This window comes from Dreissena polymorpha, chromosome 1 (genome assembly GCF_020536995.1).
Source record: "Dreissena polymorpha isolate Duluth1 chromosome 1, UMN_Dpol_1.0, whole genome shotgun sequence".
Lineage (NCBI taxonomy): Eukaryota > Metazoa > Mollusca > Bivalvia > Myida > Dreissenidae > Dreissena > Dreissena polymorpha.
This window is the reverse complement of record NC_068355.1, coordinates 191348212-191371854: the sequence shown is the minus strand read 5'-3', so window position 1 is coordinate 191371854 and position 23643 is coordinate 191348212. Positions and strand designations below refer to the sequence as shown.

Here is a 23643-nt window from a genome sequence, read left to right as displayed (position 1 = left end):
CATCTAGATACAATTTCTGACCAAGCAGTGTTTTTTTCCATCATTTTGGGAATGGGGCCGGGTCCATTTGGATTGGGAAAATTCGCGCATTTTTACTAAAATAGGGAAATTGGTGTTGTTGTTGTTTTGCTAACAAATGCTTCTAAATTGAGAATACAAGTGTGTCCAGTATTATATTTACTAAGGTGGTGATATTATATGGTTGGGAGATAACAAAATATTGAGATATGTTTTTATTTATTTTTTTTAAATCTTCCATTGGGAATTTTTAGCTCCAAATTTAGATACAAATTCTGACCAAGTTTGGTGAAGATCGGATGAAAACTACTTGAATTAAAGAGCGGACACGGACCGACCGACAGACCGACCGACCGACCGACCGACAGACAAGCTCACTCCTATATACCCCCTAAACTTCGTTTAGTGGGGGTATAATAATACAAATGGCTACATTATTTTGTATTTAATAAATGCAAATATGCTGTTATCTTACCATAAAAGTTACTTTTTAAAAATCATGTTGATGAAAACGAGAAATAATATACCTATTTCTAACTACGGCTGTATTAGTATTACCTTGAAATTAACGGATAAAGAGCGTTAACAATGTAATTACTGTTCTAACTATTAAAATTATGTGTCATTAAGATTTATTAACATTGATAAATAGTGACTAGAAGAACGGCATAAAGTGGACATTCAAACTAATATAAAGAAACCTATATTCTGGCAGGATGCCCTCATTAACTTCTGTCTAACAAATTAATGTATTTGGTTCTTAAAATTGGGCATGTTGTCGTCAGTTTTAGTCAAAATAAGTAAGCATTGATTGAGAAATAAACAAGTAAAAAGGATTATATGCCACTATGAAAGAGGTGCAAGTGAAATACATGTATAAAGGTTTCAATGGCACAATGAAATCTTAATTAAACATGCAGTTTCAATTGTACAGAAAATGGAAACAAAATACAACAATGCAAGCTGTGATTACAATTGTACACAAAATATAATGATACAAAGCAAAACAGGTTATCTTTATGATAGTATCTGATGAACAGTGCAAGCTAAATTAGATATTTGAACATAAATTTAAGACAAATGCAAGGGTTACACAAGTACAACTAAACTGTTTGAGCATATTTATAATAGAAACAACCAAACTGGCTCATTTTAAAGTGCATTAGACTTGTAAATAGACAGGTACGAAAAATCGAATGGACGTGGAAAAATGAAACTGTACCAGCACCAATTAAACAAATCTTAGGTAGGCATATTCAATATTCTTTCTTTGTATAGGACTGGTTTTAATGCATACATCTGTGTGCGTCACAATCCACATCTAGAGTTAAAAATGTTACAAAAAATAAAGGCTAAGAACCGATAAAACTGAAGTCAAACTTCAAATGCTACAGGGCGAGAGAAAGCTCATGAATCAATGCAGTCATTTATATATGGCAATAAACAAATGCACAACTCGGAGTATATTTTGGAATATTTAGTTAATGTTGATTCATCTATTTTGTTCGTTAAATGAAAGTAAATTAATATATTAAAATCAATACGAATGGAATATTACAGGGCCTACAAGATGTTCTATGGAAAAAAGCAATGGAATATATACCAGTCAAAGTTCAAAATTTAGATATAATAATCAAATGGATCACTTTTACTCTTGAAGAACTAAAAACACTGTTTATCGGTCATAAAAAAGGAACTTACATTGAACAAACTATGCACATAAAGTAATAGGTAATTTGATAAATACAAAAAGAAGATCCAATAGCGATACTTTCACTAATACTAGAAACTGACTGAATGGATAATAACATCATAATGAATTGACTATCATGATCTGTGTTCATACTTTTTTACATCATTAACACCAGCTAGCAGTCATGCAAACAAATATATTCTTCTTTTTGATCATGTAAGACAGTCACACAAATGGACTTAAACTCTTAGTGCAGCAATGTCAGAACAGAGTAAACCTGGTTTTAAAAAAAAATCACAAAATTATAACACGTGCGATTACCTTTAAACATACTGTGAACACATTTATGAAAATATATGGCCTTTGTCAGCAGCAACGTTTTTGTTTAAAGAACGGCTACATAATTCAAATGAATATAAACATATAATGTTGGCAATTAAAAGCAATTAAAAGAGAAATGTGCCATTGGTTTGAGTTGTACTGTGAATATGATTAATTGAACTTCCAGCAAAATATTTAATCAGTTAGTAAAATAATACAATTGAAATATTGTAAGAGTATTTTGGTTATCTGTTTGAAAAGAAAAACTGTATACATGACCGTAAATAACACATACATTTGAATATAAGATAATCATTTAATATCAAAATACGATTCATTTTACAATTATTTATGCAACATAAATTATATTCCTCTGTTAACAAGTAGATGTTATGTCATAAAAAATCATTTTGCTTCTTAAAATAGTTTTCATCAAACATTTCCCAGCTTAAATACACATAATTATTAATGTAACATGTAAAGTATCAACACTGACATCTCATTGGTCTACAATACTTTTAATACTATTATCGTTTTTACAGCCATCTTATTTAAATCTTAAAAAAATTAAAACATTATTTTATTGTTAAAAAAGGGTAAACAAAAATACAGCAAACACTTCACCCTTTACAGACAAAATAAACGCATGTGGATCAAATTCCAAACTCAATTGTTTAATGGTAAGTATCAATTTCCTCTATAGTGCAAGCACTATCCAAAATAAAGCTTTAATGCAGAATGGCTTTTTCGAAATCTTATTGTTCAATGGCACGTCTTTTTTTGTCCTGTACATTGCAAAAACTATCCAATTTAAGGCATGGCATGCATCTATTTTCCATACAATGCAAACAATACCCAGTACAAGGCGTACATGCAGGACGGCACATTTTCTGGGGGCGACATAGAGAGGATGCGCATGTCATAGTTCAATTGTTTCAGCAAATTGAAACTTGTGTCGTCATAGTCAACCTTTTCCTTCATTTTCGTCCAATCAATACCCCGTTTTTTTGATATGCCATACCTCAGCTGCAAATGATAAAAGTCCATATGCAGGGATTGTAATGATACAAGAACATAATTATAGCAAAAACTTAAATAATACAAGAAAATATAGTATAGATTTCAATGATACAAGAACATATAGCAAGGATTTCATCATACAAGCACATATAACATGGATTTTCATGATACCGAAAATATAGAACTAATTTTTAATGATAAAAGAGCATATAGCAAGTATTTCAATTATACAAGAACATTTAGCAAAAACTTCAATAATACAAAAATATAGCATATATTTCAACGAAACAACATCATATAGCAAGGATTTCAACAATACAAGAACGTATGGAAGGGATTTCAATGGTACGATTAAACTATGGAGAGGGTGGGGTAGGGGCATTTGTTTAAAGTGTGATTATGATACAAGACTCATCTTCAACTGAAATTGACATTTATTTACCCCCCCCCCCGATTACTGGGATATAAGTTAACCGTTTACACGTATTTCAATTATACAATATCATAAAGAAAGGCTTTAAATGATACCAGAATATATAGATAATGATAATGCTGTGGTGAACTTTCTTTACTTTAGCCACATTGACCTTTAAATAAGTAAACACAGGACACTGGTTCAACTTTCAATCACTTTTAATTTTCAGTTCATGATTCTCAACAAATCACTTTTCTTTTACATAAATTCTCTTTTCTTATTTCACACTATTTATAATATAATAACTCCAACTTGTCAAGGTAAACTTTAACATACAATCCTTTTTCTTTTATGCTTTCTCTAATTCTCTTTAATCAAAGCACATGGCGTGGTATTTATACAATAATTTCCCGCAAACTAACTTACATCTCATGAAAAGCAAGATAAGCATGAATTACATAAAAAATAATATATGGAGCAATATAACATAGTACAATTTTCCCGCCTAAATATAATTATACGGCCAAAATAACTAGGTCAAAGACGGAGCAAAAACATATACTCTGTTGTTACATAACAGGCGGAACAAAGTGTCTGAATACACAAATTCTTCTTATTATTATTAAATTATTATTACACAATACTAAATAGCATTGATTTCAATTATACAAGAACATATAGTAAGGATAATGAATTGAAACAATAACATATAGCACTGATATCAATGATACAAGAACATATACAAGGGATTTAAGTAGCTTGTTTAGCCGGACTAGGGCAATTGGCATATAGTGATTGAATACAGGTTTCCATATATCTAAAGTATAGAGTTATTGTGTATCAATTGAATCTTAAAAAAGTCAAATTGAACAATGATTGAACACATTTTATTTAAATAAATACTGTTCAATGTAGAGTATTAATTAGTACATGAACACTGATTTAGAGGCCTGTTGCGCCTTTGTAAAGCAATGGAGACTTTATATAAATGTAGATTAACACATTAACCGTAAAATAACGCATCTCATCATACAATTTTAAATTGACAAATAATGAGAAACAACGTCAGCATTATACTCATGGAAAATTTCAAAAATCATCTTTTGCAACAGACATCCTGACCAGCAGACTGATGGACTCACTCACTTACTGGTCTAGTTATAACTTATTTATTTAAGCTCGTTTGTATCAAAATCCTCAGGCTTATTCAAAGATTCTTAAATAACTTTCCTGGGTAGAACCAGTATTTTGTGTCTCTGGGGAAATGCCAAAGAACGCTTCAACAGTAGGGATCAAACCTCTAACCTTCCGGTTGCTAGGTAGACACCATACTCACTACTGATTTTGTAGCCATTTTTGGGTTATAAACCAATTTACAAAAAAATGCTGTATTTTCCTATCCAATTTTTCACAAATGGTGATTTAATATTGCATTGATTGGAAATGCGTTTTCAGTTTAGACATTTAATTATTATTCAAATGATTATTTATTATATTCAGGATTTTAAGTTTTCTCAATAATTTTTCAAATTGTATGTATCAAACAATAATACATTTCCTCGATCATTAACATTAGATTACTTTGGCAAGATCAATTGAAAGGTACAATTTCTTAATAGCTCAAAACTAATGCACTTAATCCAAATTTAAAATGTATTATGCAAATGGTGACCGATCTTGACCACAAGGTACAAGTACACCTTAATTCACCACTATAAGGAATTCTATCAGTGTGCGAGGCAAACATTATTCAAATGCTTATTATAAAAAAAGACATTTTTTTTAATTAATAAAATGCAACAATTGTTAAAATGATAAAAACAAATATACTTTTTTTCCAAATTATAATTTAATTCTCCTTTCCATGGGTAAAAGCTCTATTTTAAAACTGGTGTCTAAAACAAAAAGTACACCTGCACTTACCACGGGTAGGATGTTATCAGCATTCGAGGGAGAAAGGTCTGTGACGAGCACCAACAGGGACTCCTCCAGTTCTGTGGCTGCATCGAAGAACTCTCCGAACATAGAAATCCTCTCTGTGGACTTCGGGATATTTAGACTGTCATCCTGCCAAAGAAATCCAGTTACCCAATAGTTGACTTCAGAATTAATGACATGCAATTTCAGTTAGTGGACTTCATAATTTAAATTAATGTCATTACATTTCGCTTAGTGGACTTCATAGTAACTATCACGCAATTTCAGTAAGTGGACTTCATAATTAATATAATTGTATCTTGCTTACGGGACTTCATATAAACTGTCATGATATATCAGTTAGTTGACTTCATAATTAATATAATTATATTTTGTTTAGTGGATTTCATAATAACTGTCATGCCATTTATGTTAGTGGACTTAGGTATTACGTTTGACTTGCATTTATTACTTAAGAATCAAGTTTGACAATCAAAAATGATCATTTTTTTATACCCTTATATTTTGAAATAAATCCACTAAGCTTGCATGGAAAAGTCACTTTTTCTATATGTCTTTGATGGGAGAGCCCAGTTAATTGGAGCCAATTTCCAGGGAGTGTTACACATTAAGAAGACTTCAATCCACACTATTGTACTGCAACATTGCACGGGTATGAGTGTTATAGAGAGTAGGATGAGTGAATGATTAAAAGTCAAATAAGATGCATATGTAACAATTCTTGTTGTTTTATTGGTGTTAACACTATTTTGAATTTCTGCAAAAATAAATAATCATCATCATCATCATCACCACCACCACCACCACCATCATCTACATCATCATCATCATTACCATCATCATCATCATCATCATCATAGTGCACCGAAATCCTCACTACATCTAGAGTGTTAACATGCTTTTAATATAGTCATATTAGGTAAACTGCCGCTCCCCTGGTGGCCATGTTTTTCAATGAACTGTAACCATTTTTTCGAACTCAGCCAAGCTATTATTAGAACAAATCTTCAGACCAATATCTATAAAGATTGGACTATAAATGTAACTTCTACTGTGTTTTACTATAGCCATATAAGGAAAACTGCCCCGCCCCCTGGCGGCCATGTTTTTCAACCGAACTTTTTTCAAACTCAGCCTAGCTATCATAAGAACAAATGTAGTGACCAAGTTGCATGAAGTTTTAACTATAAATGTGACTCCTATAGTGGTAACAAGGTTTTACTATAGCAATATTAGGAAAACTTCCCCACCACCCCACTGGCGGCCATATCTTTCAATGGACCAGAACCATTTTCAAATTCAACTGAGCTATCATTGAGACAATGTTATGACCAAGTTTTATGCAGATTGAACTAAAAATAAGACTTCTAGAGTGTTAACAAGGTTAAACTATAGCCATATAAGCTAAACTACCCCGCGCCCTGGCTGCCATGTTTTTAAACTGACCGGAACCATTTTCAAACTCAGCTGAGATATTATTGGGACTCATTTTCTGAAAAAGTTTCATGAAGTTTTGACAATACATGTAACTTCTATAGTGTTAACACGCTTTTTCTTTGATTTGACCTAGTGACCTAGGTTTTGACCTCACGTGACCCAGTTGTAAACTCGACCAAGATATTATTGGGACAAATCTTCTGACAAAGTTTCATGATGATCAGACAATACATGTGGCCTCTAGAGTGTTAATAAGGCAAAATGTTGACGACGGATGACGGCGACGCACGATGGACGACGGACAAAAGGTCATTACGAGAGCTCACAATGAGCACGTTGTGCTCATGTGACCTAACAAAATGCAGCAGCAAAACAAAAACTAAATGTTATTTGCCTTAATGACAACTTTAATCCATTGTTTATGTTATAGGTCACTTTTTATTATAAAGTAATTTATGCAGTTTATTAAATAAATATTAAACTAACTGTGTTGTGTTGTTTTATTGTTTAACCAGTATCTATATATTTAGTTTATTTGAAAGTACATCACGAGTATTCTATGGGAATATAATTTTAGTCAGTTGTTTATTCGATTTAGTCGTTAAAGTCGTTTTTCTCTAGGTAAAGATAAGATCAGTTCACCTAATCCATACAGTTGCACGTTAATAATTTGACTAATACTCAGATCACTCCTTCCTTTTCCCGTGCACTAGTAGGTTCAATGTCGATCTCGGGCATCGAATGATTGCTATAGTCATTCGATGCTTTACTTTAAAAGAATTTACATCTTTGATATATTAATGATTTTTAATATCATTAATAAATATATATTTCAGGTAAATGTGTTTATTAATTTCATTATGTTCGTTGTTTGAATTATATATTGTAGTGCTTGTATTTAAATGATCACCGTCGGATCATGCATTACTTGTATGTGTCTATTATAAATATTAGTGTTAGTGGATGCGATGCTTTACTTTCAAAGAGTTTACATCTTTGATATATTAATGATTTTTAATATCATTAATAAATATATATTTCAGCCAAATTGAGTTTTCTTCCACGATAGAACCCACAAAATAACCTACCGGTAACGCGTATAACTATAAAATAACAACGATATACACATCAATTTTCTGTTCTTCCATCCCTATTATCGATATGTATTTTAAACCATGCTATTTTATCATAGCGTTTGTATCGAATTCTAAGCACTCTGACCCCAAACCTGATTTTCGAAATCGTAATCCTGTCGTACAGAATTATGTTATTCCTATCGAAGTTAACAATTATGAATGACAAACACACAATCCGAAATACGTTTATGATTCGTACGATTCTTTAAAGAAAATGTTAAATACTGTTAAAACTACCACGTCAAAATTGTTGTCCCTAAAATCCTGAGAGAAACTAGATAGCATGTTTCGTCTGAGAAATGACGTCACACTATATACGTCATCAATTGCGTAATCAAGTAAATGAAAATGATAAATACGGAAAGCTGGTTCGATAATATATTTTAAAAAAGAAAAACAAGGATGATATATAACGATAACATTCATGATGCGTCCCAATACATTTCAAAGGTCAAATATTAGAACATGTTAATCGGCGCGTGGGAATAAATACTTACGGTTAGATCGCGGTCACGTGAGGTACTGCCAGAGATCAACTAGTTTATCCGACCCTGCTTTATTAGGTCAATGTTTGCAACAGAGGCAGGATAAGCGCAAATAACCATACAATTTGTTGTGGGCCACTGTCCATCTATGTTCTGTGAGAAATTCAATTTCCAAAAATATATTAAACTAACCCATAGGACGACCGTGGTCTAAATGTGAGTTTACAACCCTAGAATGCATGAAAGATTTAAGCATTGTTGGAAAACTGGGCTTAATGCATCAGCATAAAGTTTCATCTAATATAAGACCACACAGGCTAATCAGGAAAGACACTTTCAACTTTGATGGAATTTTTCCTTTAAAAGTTCTCTTCTAAATGAAAATACAGTTTAGGCGGAAAGTGTCATCCCTGATTAGCCTGTGCAGGACACCATTTTACCAGTGCGCCTATGAATTAAGCCCAATTTTCCCAGACCGCGACTCATATAGACAACGTACGGTGACACTGAATTCAGCCTGTTGCAGGACATACTGCCACACTTCACTAGGGGAGACTAAACTCTCAGCAAGGTCACTGACATTGATATCCACCTCCAGCCCTGCTTCGACGTAGTTAAGCTGAAAACATGTTAATCAAGTAATCTCGTCTGTCAAACGTTGACCAGTTGAGTCTTAATCAAAAAGCATCTGGACTGTGCTCTGTCAAAAGAGGGTTTAATGCATGTGCATAAAGTGTCATCCCAGATTAGCCTGTGTAGTCCACACAGGCTAATCAGGGATGACACTTTCCGCGTTTATGGTATTTTTCGTTTTAATATAGTCTCTTCTTAGCCAAAATAAAGTTCAGATGGAGAGCGTCGTTTCTGATTAGCCTGTGAAGACTGCACAGACTAATATGTGAGTTCACTTTACGCAGATGCATTTAACCACCTTTTCACAGATCACGGCCCATTTATATTCTCACTTAGAGGAAAAATAAATAAATGTGTTCTGGTGATATTCCTAACATAGCAGTTTAAGAATAATATACGTTTGTTAAGTGAGTACCTAATTAACTTGTAACCTGTTCCTAAATGAAGCTTACATTAAAACAATATATGAGTAATTTTTAAAGCTGGTTTAATATTGAAAATTATATATTAATAAATTAACTTTCGGCACAAGTTATGTTCAGGATATTTAATATTCACCTTTTTTAAATATAAATTTATTTAGATATGGGTTTTAGACTGTATATAGGATATTACAATGCAAGAGATTAAAAACGGATGCATGGCAATTAATGAGCATAAAGAACTTAAAAACATGTAGTCGTAACCATCAGTGTTGATACAGAAATATATAAATGCAAATGACAAATACTTTGGTATATACATTCAGCTGAATACGGAAAGTTAAGTATTAATAACGTTCTAAGACAATTGTTTTCATTTCCTCAGCGCCATGGTCAGGCAATTATGTTCTTAACAAGCACTTGAGCAATTCATTGAAGTGCAGAGTCAAGCCAAACAAATTGTGGATAAGATGTTATGCAGTGTTTCATGTAAGGCAATCATTAGGAAGTAAAATCTCAATCTATCAAATGTTAAACTTTGGAGCAGATTTACAAACGATAAAAAACATGTTAATGTATGTAACTGATGATTAACAGATAGTGCTAACACGCTGAACATTGACAGTCAATACCTCGCTTGACGTGTGACTACTAATCTAAAAAAGACGTGTTCTGTGAAAAAGGGGTTTTATACATGTGCGTAAAGTGTCGTCTCAGGTTAGCCTGTGCAGTCCGTAAAGGCTAGTCAGGGACAACACTTTCCGCTGTTATGATATTTTCTGTTTAAAGCAAATATTTTTATTTAGCAAAAATTCAGTTTGGGTAGTAAGTGTCGTCCCTGGCTAGCCTGTGCGGACTGCACAGGCTCATCTACTACGACACTTTATGCATATGCATAAAACCCCCTTTTACAGAGAAAGGCCCAGATATCAAATGTCTCACTACAAACAAGCTTTCTTTGGAGTGATTAAGAGTGTGCAAATTTCACACAAGAAATGTGACCAAAGTTATCTCTTCATGCATGTCTAATTTACAAAAACAAAAATGGAAACCAAGTATGATCTGCTATTATAAATACCCCACTATATCACCCAGTCTTTGTAACGTCATTAAAAATTATGTTTATTAAACATAGTGACCAATTTTACTCACCAACGATGCAATATCAACCAAGTCACTGGGATACTTCATTAGCTTTAGGAGATTTGTATTGACGATTTTTCTAGCTTCCTGGTCAAGGTCAAGCAAATAGGAAAACACCTCACGTGCATGGTCAAGCTGACAATCTGGAACAAAGTCTAAATTAGCTGCGCTCTGGGAAAGGCTTAATTCATGTGTGTAATGTGTCGTGCCAGATAAGCCTGTGAAAATCAGAGACGACATTTGTTGCTTTAATGGAAGTCTCTTCTAATTGAAATTACAGTTAATAAGGGTATTCCACTACGACCCAATTCCCCACGATTTTCCCGATTTACAATATTTTGAGGTCGAGGACATTTGTAGCTCAATCGGCGAAGGTCCTAACTCATTCGTAGCTAGCCGTGGGCCGGTCGTAAGTGATTCCTGCAACTCGTGAGCTCCCGAAGAATCGTGGCCAGATTTTAAACGTGTTTAAAATTTGGCCAGGACCTCCAAGACTGAATTTAATCGCAGTTGACTTGTAACAGCGCCGAAGTGCGTTCTTGGGCGTCGTAATGGAAGTGTAGGTAATTCGTGACTCAATCGGAAAATCGGTGATCACGTGATCTGTCTACAAATCAGCTACGACTTTGTCAAGACTCTCACGAATTCACCCTGAGTGAGTTGCGAGCCCGCTAAGATTCTCGCGATTTAGATCAAAACTCTCACGAGTTCACCCCGAGTGATTTGCGAGCCCGCTAAGATTCTCGCGATTAAGATCAATATCAAGAGATATTGGCGCCTAATTCATGGGTGCGTTCGGTGAGATCCTAGCTTAGTCGTGACCGATCTGCATCGTTCGTAGTACTGTCGCAGTAGATTCTTACACATCGTAGTGAAGTCGCGACTCTATAAGCAAGACTTCAACCGAACACCACGATTCGTCGTAACTCAATCGTACCAGTGTCGTAACTAAATTGTAGACTGTCACGAGTCTTCCCGATTCAATAAATGTGATAAATCGTATCGAATCGTGGGCTTGTTTACGTAGTAGAAAAGGGCCATAAGGCAGAACTTGCCGTTGCTCGTTAGCCTGAGACCACTTCAAAGCCTAACGTGGAACACTTAACAAGCAGGCATAAAACTCTGTTTTTCTCCCAAAGCAAAGCTAAAATGCAATATACAATTTTACAATTAAATGTGTTAAGCGTTGAAATTACCAACATAGCTTTGGCAGTCTAGATGGGTAGCAAGGAATATACAACACTGAATTCAAACAACACAAAATTAATAATAAGATTAACATCACTTTAGCTTAATATTAAAGTTGCAGTGGATATTGTGTCTGCAATTTAACACGGATGTCATAAGTTTGACACCAGGGTATGTATTCACCAACACAATCTTGGACTTAAGAATAAAGAACAGAATGAAAGCATTGTACAAAACTCAATACGTTGGGTATGTACAGGGTAACCATGTGTGTTATACCATAAATAAATTGTTCTAAATGTAAATTGATTTGATATATTGCTACATATCATCTAAATATCAGCATTAGTGTACTTTTAGAATCGTATATATTAAACTAAAGTCTATATTTACACTTCAGTGTTGGAAGGGGCATAAGGGCCCTGCTATTTAAAAAGACATTCCTAGATAACAGACCCAAATGTATCTCTATAAACAAAAGGCCATCAATGCAATCAACGTTATACAAGTAAAAGCAAGTTTTGTTCGCTGAATAATTATATGGTGTCAATAAAATATTAATAATTTAGTATCATTTTATCATTTTTACTCCTAACCATGTAAGGTTTTGCTATGAACATCAACTTCATAAAGTGAGAACAGGATGCCCTCGACCTGTATCGACCCTAGTATTGATAGAGACAATACAAATCTCAGAATTTGTTTTCTAAAAGTATAACACGTTATATAAAAACATTTTTCCCTCTTACTCACCTACGTCCCAATCACTGCGTCTACTAAATCATAGCCCAATGAAAGCCCGCACATTGCCCCTCCTACTCACCCACAGATACGTCTTCTTTATCTTCATATTCTTCATAGCCTAGAATAGAGGCGCCGATCCATCCACCAACATCATAGGCGGCACTCGTATTGACTTTGGAAAAAAGTGAATACACAAATAACTTGCAGAAAAAAAAGTTTCATCGCGCCACAATGTTTGATTCTTACACATCGTAGTGAAGTCGCGACTCTATAAGCAAGACTTCAACCGAACACCACGATTCGTCGTAACTCAATCGTACCAGTGTCGTAACTAAATTGTAGACTGTCACGAGTCTTCCCGATTCAATAAATGTGATAAATCGTATCGAATCGTGGGCTTGTTTACGTAGTAGAAAAGGGCCATAAGGCAGAACTTGCCGTTGCTCGTTAGCCTGAGACCACTTCAAAGCCTAACGTGGAACACTTAACAAGCAGGCATAAAACTCTGTTTTTCTCCCAAAGCAAAGCTAAAATGCAATATACAATTTTACAATTAAATGTGTTAAGCGTTGAAATTACCAACATAGCTTTGGCAGTCTAGATGGGTAGCAAGGAATATACAACACTGAATTCAAACAACACGAAATTAATAATAAGATTAACATCACTTTAGCTTAATATTAAAGTTGCAGTGGATATTGTGTCTGCAATTTAACACGGATGTCATAAGTTTGACACCAGGGTATGTATTCACCAACACAATCTTGGACTTAAGAATAAAGAACAGAATGAAAGCATTGTACAAAACTCAATACGTTGGGTATGTACAGGGTAACCATGTGTGTTATACCATAAATAAATTGTTCTAAATGTAAATTGATTTGATATATTGCTACATATCATCTAAATATCAGCATTAGTGTACTTTTAGAATCGTATATATTAAACTAAAGTCTATATTTACACTTCAGTGTTGGAAGGGGCATAAGGGCCCTGCTATTTAAAAAGACATTCCTAGATAACAGACCCAAATGTATCTCTATAAACAAAAGGCCATCAATGCAATCAACGTTATACAAGTAAAAGCAAGTTTTGTTCGCTGAATAATTATATGGTGTCAATATAATATTAATAATTTAGTATCATTTTATCATTTTTACTCCTAACCATGTAAGGTTTTGCTATGAACATCAACTTCATAAAGTGAGAACAGGATGCCCTCGACCTGTATCGACCCTAGTATTGATAGAGACAATACAAATCTCAGAATTTGTTTTCTAAAAGTATAACACGTTATATAAAAACATTTTTCCCTCTTACTCACCTACGTCCCAATCACTGCGTCTACTAAATCATAGCCCAATGAAAGCCCGCACATTGCCCCTCCTACTCACCCACAGATACGTCTTCTTTATCTTCATATTCTTCATAGCCTAGAATAGAGGCGCCGATCCATCCACCAACATCATAGGCGGCACTCGTATTGACTTTGGAAAAAAGTGAATACACAAATAACTTGCAGAAAAAAAAGTTTCATCGCGCCACAATGTTTGGGTATATGTCAAACTAGTGTACAATACAGGCCGCACTTAGAATCTTACTGGCAACAAGAACAGTCATAAACATTGAAAACACATACTTACCCGGTCCAATATGACCAGTATTTCTGTCTATCTCTAGCTCCTGTACGGTAAAAGCCACTGCAGTGGACTTGGCCAGAACGATGACAGATCCAAAACCTGCACTAGCATTGACTTTCAGAGGCTGAAACAAAGATTTCAATAGATTTGAGCCTTTCTCTGGGAAAATAGGGTTAAATGCTTGTACGAAGTGTTGTCCAAGATCTGCCTGTGCAGTCAGGCTATTCAGGTACGACACTTACCACGTAAAATAGATTTTCATGCGGACGAGACGTTCTTTAAACAAAAAAACTCAATAAAAGCTAAAATTGACGTCCCTGATAAGCCTGTGCTAGTTCGTATCAATCTTTTAATTCTCTGGTATGTGTGTTTCTTTAATACTATGTAAAGAACTTTTTTTAAATAAAAAAAAAAAATTAAAAAATGTTGATATACTGTTTAAATTAAATAAAGGTTAAGAATTGAATCAACACAATGCAAGACACACTATAAATGAAGTCACCCATTAGTAAAGTTTAATTTGAGGATTAATTAATTTTCAATTTTGGAAAACAGAATTAATGGTCTTATGACGAAGCGGTGATTATTTAGTGTTATATTTTTCACTGCTTTTCCTATTTATCAACTATGGTGACAATATTAATACAAATATATGGATACCTGATATTTGCTAAATTGGAACAACACATATTGTTTTAAAATATTTAATTAGATTTTTTCTGTAAATTAAATATTTGTGCAATCTCAAGATAGCTTTTCGTGTAAATTACCAATGTATAAAACGTTTCAACACAATACAATCATTAAAACTCACTGATGATATCTTAATATGAGATGTGTCGAATGATCCTAAAGGGCATTACCTCCATCCAAACTTAAGTTATTGAGCAGAAACTGCTGTTCTCTTTTTACTAACAGTGACTTTGACAATTGTCTTACTGGCCCCAAACACAACAGCAAGCTTGTTCTCGATGCAAACTTGCTATCAAAAACTATCAAAAATTTCATCAGGTTTGGTCAGTGCAAGTTTCAGTTATTGTATTGACAGGAAATCATCTGTTCTGTAGTATTCTATAGGCCTCGAAAATGCAATTCCATGCTAGGCCAGCATGCAATCTACCTACCCACACAATTCCAGTGCAATACCTCCGTCCAAACTGAATTTATTGAGTGGAAAACAATTTTTACTATTCTGAGTAACAGTGACCCTCACTTTGACCCAACTAGCCCCAAATAAAATCTTTAAGTACATCTTTAAGTACGAACTCCATGCAAGCTTGCTATATCCAAAGATGTATTAATTGATCTGTGACAACTAAAGTTATTTGAGTGGAAACCAACTGTTTAACATCACCGACCCGAATCTAATAACCAGGATTATGAATTTGTTACAACATTAAACTGTCATGACTAGAATTAGACTTCCAAAAAATTATCTGAAATAAATAGGTTTCCATTTATAAACTACATGTATTGACTTACATCTCCTTTGGCTTTGGCATCCTCAACTGTTTTTCTGTGAATTTCGCCACCATCAGGTAAAAACGCCACGCCTGGCAATATATATATAAATTGCTTTGGGGAAAAAGGCCTGATTGCTCAATCATAAAATCTCGTCTAAGATCAGCCTATGCAGAAGGTGAACAGGGATGAAAATTCTTGCTTGTATTGTTTTTATTATTAAATGGGAGTCACTTTTAAACAAAAAGCCACTCTAAGTGGAATATGTCTTCCCTGATTAGCGTGCACAAACTGCAGGAGTTAATCTGGGTCTTCACAGTATACACATGTGTTTAGCCTTGTTTTCACAGAGTGAGGCTCAAATAAATTTGTATGGTTTCTCTGCAGGTTCCATAATGTAAACTTCTAAATTTTGCAAAGTTTAAATTAATCCAGCTGAAATATCAAATTACTATTGACGTACTGTTATGTCTTAAATTGCCAACATACTTTTTTTTATTCATAGCATCATTTTATAAGTTAATATTTCCTTTTTATTTAGATCTATATATTCATCTGATATTATAATATGTACTTCTGAGTGACCAGTTGAAACACATAATACAAAATAAATGAGCCGCGCTCTGTGAAAAGGGGGTGTAATGCATGTTCGTAAAGTGTCGTCCCAGATTAGCCTGTGCAGTCCACACAGGCTAATCAGGGATGGCACTTTCCGCCTAAACTGGATTTTTGTGATGAATAGACTATCTTTAAAAGAACAATATTTTTTTTGTCAGAAACACAATGCCCACTTGTGCGCCGCTTTGAAGCCATATATTTTACCTTTGACCTTAAAGAATGACGTTGACCTTGACCTTTCACCACTCAAAATGTGCAGCTCTATGTGATACACATGCATGCCAAATATCAATTTGCTATCTTCAATAATGCACAAGCTATGACCAAGGTTAAAGTTTTGGGACAGAATCACAGAGTGACATAATGACAGAGTGAAAGAATGATAGAGTGACAGAATGACATACACATACAATGACGAACAGACAGGCCAAAAACAATTTACCCCCGATCATTCGATCCGGGAGCATAAAACTATCATAAAAGCGGAACATGTCGCCCTGATTAGCCTCTGCGGACTGCACAGGCTAATCTGGGACGACACTTTACGCACATGCATTTAACCCCCTATCAACTGCGCGCGGCTCAATTATTATTCATGAAACATTGATTTACATTAATTTTGCAGGTAGACCAAATAACTAATTTTAGATAACAAACAATAAATATACACAGTGTTTCATTTGTTTGATTTTAACCCTTTACCACTTAGATACATATGTTCACACATTTGTAGTCCCTTAGAAATTATATTTAATTAAAGACCATTTTAATTAGATTCAAGTGTTTAAGGTCTCAGCTCCAAACCTTAGATACTGATGAGCAGCAAACAGCATAAAACCTCAACTGACTGCGAGTAACTCGCAGTCTGTTAAGGTTTTATGCTGTTTGCTATTCATCAGTTCATGTATATAAGTGTTTAAAATGAAGCCTTTAAAACTTGAATACAGTAAGAAAGGTATTTAATTAAATGTAACTTTCTAAGGGAGTACAAATGCGTAAAAATACATGCATGTATGTAAGTGATAAAGGGTTATACAGCAAACAAAGTGCTGATTATAGACAATCTTAATTACAACTAAAAGTTGACTCTGTGTGATCGATAAATAATTTAAATAATTTCTCCAAGTTTATTACAGACAATTTAAAAACATTTATGTATAATACGTATGTATTTAAGTAGATGTACACGAATTTAGATAGAATTGTATACACTTGAAATTGTTTAATTCAATGAGAAATTATTTGAGAAATACATTTAGCTTGGTGTATAATTGACTTCTCGACAATTGATTGTTAATTGGCATGCAATTAACAAGAACAATTGACTCTTTAATTAGCATTTGATAAACAAGGACAACCTCTTGAAAGTGACTCACTTTCCCCATTTATTGCAGACAAGTGCATGTATCAAAAACTTATTGGCAAATGACAGACACAAAATCCTAAGTTGTTCTGTTGTTTCTTTAGGCAAAATTAGAAATCTATGAATAAACCTGTCCATTAGAAATTCATTTGAAATTACTTAAAATTAGTAAAATGAATCAATGAAATACTTGACTTAATAAGCCTCAATTTATAAAATCAGATTAAACATTTTTGGGGAGAAATCAGTGCCATTTTTACTAAAAGTATGTTCAAAGTAATAAGAAAACTAAATTTTAATGAAAAAAATTGAGGTACACCAAGCTATTGCTACGGGAGTGTTCATACCAGCCATGTTTTGTAGAATGCCGGTATCAACCCAAAGATCTTGGTTTATACTGCATATGCGATCTGTGCTCAGAGAAAATGGGGTTAAACCTTTTACCACTTAGATACGTATTTTTACGCATTTGTAGTCCCTTAGAAAGTTTAATTTCATTAAAAGCCTTTCTTACTAGATTCAAGTTTTAAAAGCTTCATTTCCAACCCTTAGATACTGATAAGCAGCAAACAGCTCAAAACCTGAACAGACTGCGAGTCACTCAACATATAGTTTGGTATATTATTAACTGTAACACAATTTATCTCACCTGATATCAGATATAGAGAGTTCCTCTTGTTCCGTCGTATTTGCATTTGCCTCACATAGGGATGTTCCATGTTTATTTGCCTGTATCAAGAACAACATACTTGTCACAATTTGGCGGAAAGAAATCTGGCATTACTTCTGCGGAAGCATCCAATGTACTGAAGTGTAAAATCTTGTAAGTCTCATCATTCAACTGATAATAATTAACACAATCTGCACCTCTACTGTTGTTATTTGGGGTCATATATCGACTGCACAGGCTATCCTGGGACGACACTTTACGCTCATGCATGGTTTTCATAGAGCGCAACTCATATAAACGACAAAGTAAGTTGTTTAAAGGCAAGTTAAGCCTGTACCCATATATTGCTAAGTTCATCAATGTACCCACATATTGCTAAGTTCATCAATGTACCCACCAATTGCTAAGTTCATCAATTTACCCACCTATTGCAAAGTTCACCAATCAGGTCTGTATACACCAATTCCTGCTTCTGCACTCTACCGAATTTGATATCCAGTGCACCATCTAGAAAACAGGGACAATTTGTAAAAAGTAAAATCCAAGCTGAGAGTACTGAGTCTGTATCAATTATAACATGACAGTCTTGTCATCAACATATTTGATAATAATTATCGTTATTTTTTCATTCTTATTGGTTATTATAATTATTTTTATAAGTTATTTGTACTGTTTTTGGCAATGGGTCACTTGCCTGAAATAAAGGACCAACTAATTGTATATCATGAGAATTCAATACTGCCACAGCAGATAGAGGTCCACTTCTTTATATAAATAGTATTATAACAAGAGCACCGCCTTGCGGGTGCAGACCGCTCATCTATTTTCTTTTTAAAGGTGAAGGGACTCTCATTTTCAATCACAAAGGAGGGAGGAGTGGAGTGAAGAGGGGTGTATAGTGTGGGGTTGTGGACATTTATTACATTATCTTCCAAAAAAGCGAAAAAAAAAAAAAAAAAAAAAAAAAATCGGGGGGGGGGGGGTATAGTGTGAGGGTGTGGTGATAATTTGTGAGATGATCTTAAAAAAAAAAAAAAAAAAAAAAAAAAAATCAAAAAAAAAATTTGGGGGGGGGGGTGGGGGGGTGGGGTGGGGGTATAGTGTGAGGGTGTGGTGGTCATTTGTGAGATGATCTTATAAAAAAAAAAAAAAAAAAAAAAATTAGGGGGGGGGGGGGGAGGGGGGGAGGGGGGGGGAGGGCACGGGGGATGGTTTGGGTGAAGTCTATTGTGGTATGTCAGGTAAGAGTAGTTTCATCAAAGTATCAATCAAATCTAATCATAAATAAAGAAGTTATGGCAATTTTAGCAAAATTTAATAATTTGACCTTGAGAGTCAAGGTCATTCAAAGGTCAAAGTAAAATTCAAGTTGCCAGGTACAGTAACCTCATGATAGCATGTAAGTATTTGAAGTTTGAAAGCAATAGCCTTGATACTTCGAGTGGATCGAAACACAAAATTTAACCATATATTAAAAGTTACTAAGTCAAAAAAGGGCCATAATTCCGTAACAATGACAACCAGAGTTATGCAACTTGTCCTTTTACTGTACCCTTATGATAGTTTGTGAGTGTTCCAAGTATGAAAGCAATATCTATGATACTTTAGGGGTAAAGTGACCAAAACATAAATCTTAACCAAATTTTCAATTTTCTAAGTATAAAGGGCCCATAATTCCGTCCAAATGCCAGTCAGAGTTACATAACTTTGCCTGCACCGTCCCCTTATGATAGTTCATAAATCTTGCAAGTATGAAAGCAATAGCTTTGATACTGTAGGAATAAAGTGGACCTAAACACAAAACTTAATCAAATTTTCAATTTTCTAAGTATAAAAAGGGCACATAATTCTGTCAAAATGCCAGTCAGAGTTACATTACTTTGCCTGCACAGTCCCCTTATGATAGTTAGTAAGTGTTGCAAGTATGAAAGCAATAGCTTTGATGCTTAAGGAATAAAATGGACCTAAACACAAAACTTAACCAAAATTGTCAATTTTCTAAGTATAAAAAGGGCACATAATTCTGTCAAAATGCATGCCAGAGTTATCTAACTTTGCCTGCCCAGTCCCCTCATGATAGTAAGTAAGTGTACCAAGTTTGAATGCAATAGCATTGATACTTACTGAGAAAAGTGGAACTAAACGCAAAACTTAACCAAAATTTGCAATTTTTTAAGTACAAAAAGGGCACATAATTCTGTCAAAATGCACGCCAGAGTTATCTAACTTTGCCTGCCTAGTCCCCTCATGATAGTAAGTAAGTGTACCAAGTTTGAATGCAATAGCATTGATACTTTCTGAGAAAAGTGGACCTAAACGCAAAACTTAACCGGACGCCGACGCCAACGCCAACGCCAACGCCAACGCCGACGCCAAGGTGATGACAATAGCTCATAATTTTTTTTCAAAAAATAGATGAGCTAATAAATCATAATGATCATCTTTATTATTATTATTATTTATAATTTTTAGTTATTAAGAATGTATTATTATTATCATTAATTACTATTATAACATTCTGTAACTAATATCATAAAATAAATGGTTAATAAGTATTACCATCATTAAATAATGGCGTAAAACAACTGGAAACATTAAAACTACTTGATGTTAGTTCTGGCAATTTCCCTAAAGATTTCAACTAACAAAAACAAATACATAATATTATTCTCTTAGCACCTTTAATGCGCAACCACACACAATTAAATAGTGGAAAATACTGCAACATGAAATTGGAGATTAGTGCCCACTTTCACCCACATATTATCAAAAATATGCGTTTACCCTTTCTCGCTCATAATGATAGGCAGGCAAATTGACACCTTTGTAGCCCCTAACAAAATAACATTTAAATCTTTGTTACCAAATTAAAGATTTTAAGGCTTATATTCCATCCCTTAGATACTGATGAGCAGCAAACAGCAGGGAAACCTGAACAGACTGCGAGTTACTCGCAGGCTGTTCTGGTTTTATGCTGGTTGCACAAAGCCATTTTCACTTGGCTTCTGAGAGAGAACGGGTAAACAGACTGACCTACCGACAAAATATTCCTCAGTGCAGTTGAATTTTTGTTCAAAGTCAGTAGATTCCTGCTTGACATTCAAAGACTTTCTATCCACCAACATATCTGTCAACTGAAATGCGAACGTGTTGTTATCATTTTGCAATACATTCCTTCATACCAAAGAATGGTTCAAAAATTGGTACCCTCCACTAGTCACAAACAACCCAAGTAATACATTACTAATGTTGCTGTAGCTTAGCTTGTATAGTGTATGTCTAGCGACTGGGAAAACACAGGTTCGATCCAGATTGTCGAACCGTTCTTTTCATCTACCCCAAATATACCAAGTACTGGTTCTACCCAGGGGACTCGAGTATTTCAATATGCCCGAGACATTCCAAGAATTCAGCTTAAATTTATAAGTTAAAACTACTGTTAATTCTTGCTTTGAAAACAACATTGATATTCAGGGTAACCTATAGGATTAATGTGTTTGACAGCAAAATTTAAGTTGTAATTCTTAAAGAATTCTGGCTATTTTAAGATAGGTGCAAATATAATGGCATGCATAAATTAAAAAAAAACAACACTTATATCACTCTTTTTGATATCTAGTTAAGAAAGGATTGCCTTCATAACAGATCGAAAACAGTTCTGCACTGGCATAGCTTGCCAATCGTCAGTTATTATTTTTTGAATTCGTGTTGTTAATGTATGCAATCTCAAACAAAATGTCGAAAAGCTATTCACTGCTATTCAAAATTATATTGAGACAGAGTGGAACACACCTTACAAGGTTATTTGAGTTACACCATGAACCTCAAGAAAAAATGAAAAATCATACCTGAAACTCTGAAGGACGGAAAATTAATTTCCTCTCCCAAAATTTGACCCTTTGATGTTTGTATTTTTTTACGACTTGAAACAACTTGACGTTGTCTTTTTCGTCAAGACTAGGAGTAGCGTGCAGAGTTTTCGGTTCTACCGTCTTAACAAAGTTTGCACAGGCTGCAGTGAACATGTTGTGTGTTTTGTGTTGTTGTGCTGTGCTTAACGACATTTTCTACTAAGGTAGTGTTCCAACACAATTTTCCTCAAAACGTCTACAAAAGAAGCAGTTCAATATATTAAGTATTACAACAAAATTAAATGGTTTGTCATGGGAAAGACTTTAAGGTAAGCCAGGTATTTCAAATGAATAAAAAACAGGTGTCACATGAATCCATGCTTGAACATTTAATGCTTAGCAGTCAAATGAAACTTGCAGGGGTCAAAATACTGAAGTCGAGAGTTGTTTTATACTTTCCTTCTTTCCTATCGGTTCGTCAATTCCTATTAATGAATGTGTTTATGACGCAATAATAAAAACATCCGTGCGTCGCACGCGTCCGAATTCGATAATATGACAGTCAAGTTACCATTAACGAATCATTACCAATAGCGGATCACTTTGATGTTCAAGAATGCGTATCACGATTAATAGTTATTATTTTAAGATGATACTTTGCAGTCAGCATATTCAATGCATTTTATTTAAAACGCGATATTTTTTTTTTGTCAAACTCGGGCATCTTTTTGTCAATCATTTTAGTATTTTTGCCGACATGTACATACGACTTTATTTACTTCCGTCACGATTTGAGAACGAGGTTTGACATTTCGCGAGGCCACATATAACTATGTTGGTAAGTAAGAAGTATATGCACATATTTAAAGGCCATTTAGTAATCTTTCTTTCTTGCAAAACACCATTTCAGTTTTGTTTCTTTTTTAAGATTTTGCACCACCGTAAAGACGATGAAGAATTAGGGCAACAGCGGATCAAGCGTGTCCTGTGTCCTTTGAGTAAAAGGGGATGTCTCAAAAAGCCATCAAATTGTGTTACTGACATTAAAATAATGTGTTATGGCTGTACCGGAATTGTTTGGTCTTATGTTTTGGAGAATTTAAAAATAAGAGATTACGGTGTAAGATACATATAGACATTATAGCTGTAACAATTCACTCATTATTCGATGCGATTCGATTTCGATACCAAATGGTCCGATTCAAATATTTTCGATTCGATTCAAATTAAACTATTTTGCAAACTATTTCATGTTTGGTTTGTCCGGGTCATGAATTAATATGTTTGGTATTTGTTATAAACTTATTAAGTTATTATGTTGTACATTTAAAGTGTTCCATTTTTAAAATAAAATTTAAAAAACGCACATTGGTTTATAAGTAACACATGTATTGAGTTATTCTTAAATAACATAAAATGCACAATGTGTCACATGTGTTTAACAGAA

General features: G+C 34.1%; 1 protein-coding gene across 4 annotated transcripts in view; it reads right to left on the bottom strand.

The window, feature by feature from the left end:
• The window catches only part of LOC127864362 (uncharacterized), a 28817-nt gene that overhangs the window by 4868 nt on the left and 306 nt on the right, over nucleotides 1–23643 (bottom strand). Inside the window, exons 2-13 of one of the 4 annotated variants that reach the window (XM_052404021.1) lie at nucleotides 22194–22452; nucleotides 21383–21479; nucleotides 18771–18852; nucleotides 18325–18404; nucleotides 15716–15786; nucleotides 14237–14357; nucleotides 13988–14080; nucleotides 12673–12765; nucleotides 10671–10804; nucleotides 8963–9082; nucleotides 5391–5534; nucleotides 3002–3058 (exon numbers count right to left, since the gene is read on the bottom strand). In XM_052404021.1, coding sequence (XP_052259981.1) covers nucleotides 3002–3058; nucleotides 5391–5534; nucleotides 8963–9082; nucleotides 10671–10804; nucleotides 12673–12765; nucleotides 13988–14080; nucleotides 14237–14357; nucleotides 15716–15786; nucleotides 18325–18404; nucleotides 18771–18852; nucleotides 21383–21479; nucleotides 22194–22409 — 1308 coding nt within the window. In that variant the 5' untranslated portion in view covers nucleotides 22410–22452. Of the gene's footprint in view, nucleotides 1–84; nucleotides 3059–5390; nucleotides 5535–8962; nucleotides 9083–10670; nucleotides 10805–12672; nucleotides 12766–13987; nucleotides 14081–14236; nucleotides 14358–15715; nucleotides 15787–18324; nucleotides 18405–18770; nucleotides 18853–21382; nucleotides 21480–22193; nucleotides 22453–23643 lie in introns of those variants that run through there. The other 3 variants (XM_052404018.1, XM_052404019.1, XM_052404020.1) reach the window with 3 other exon arrangements.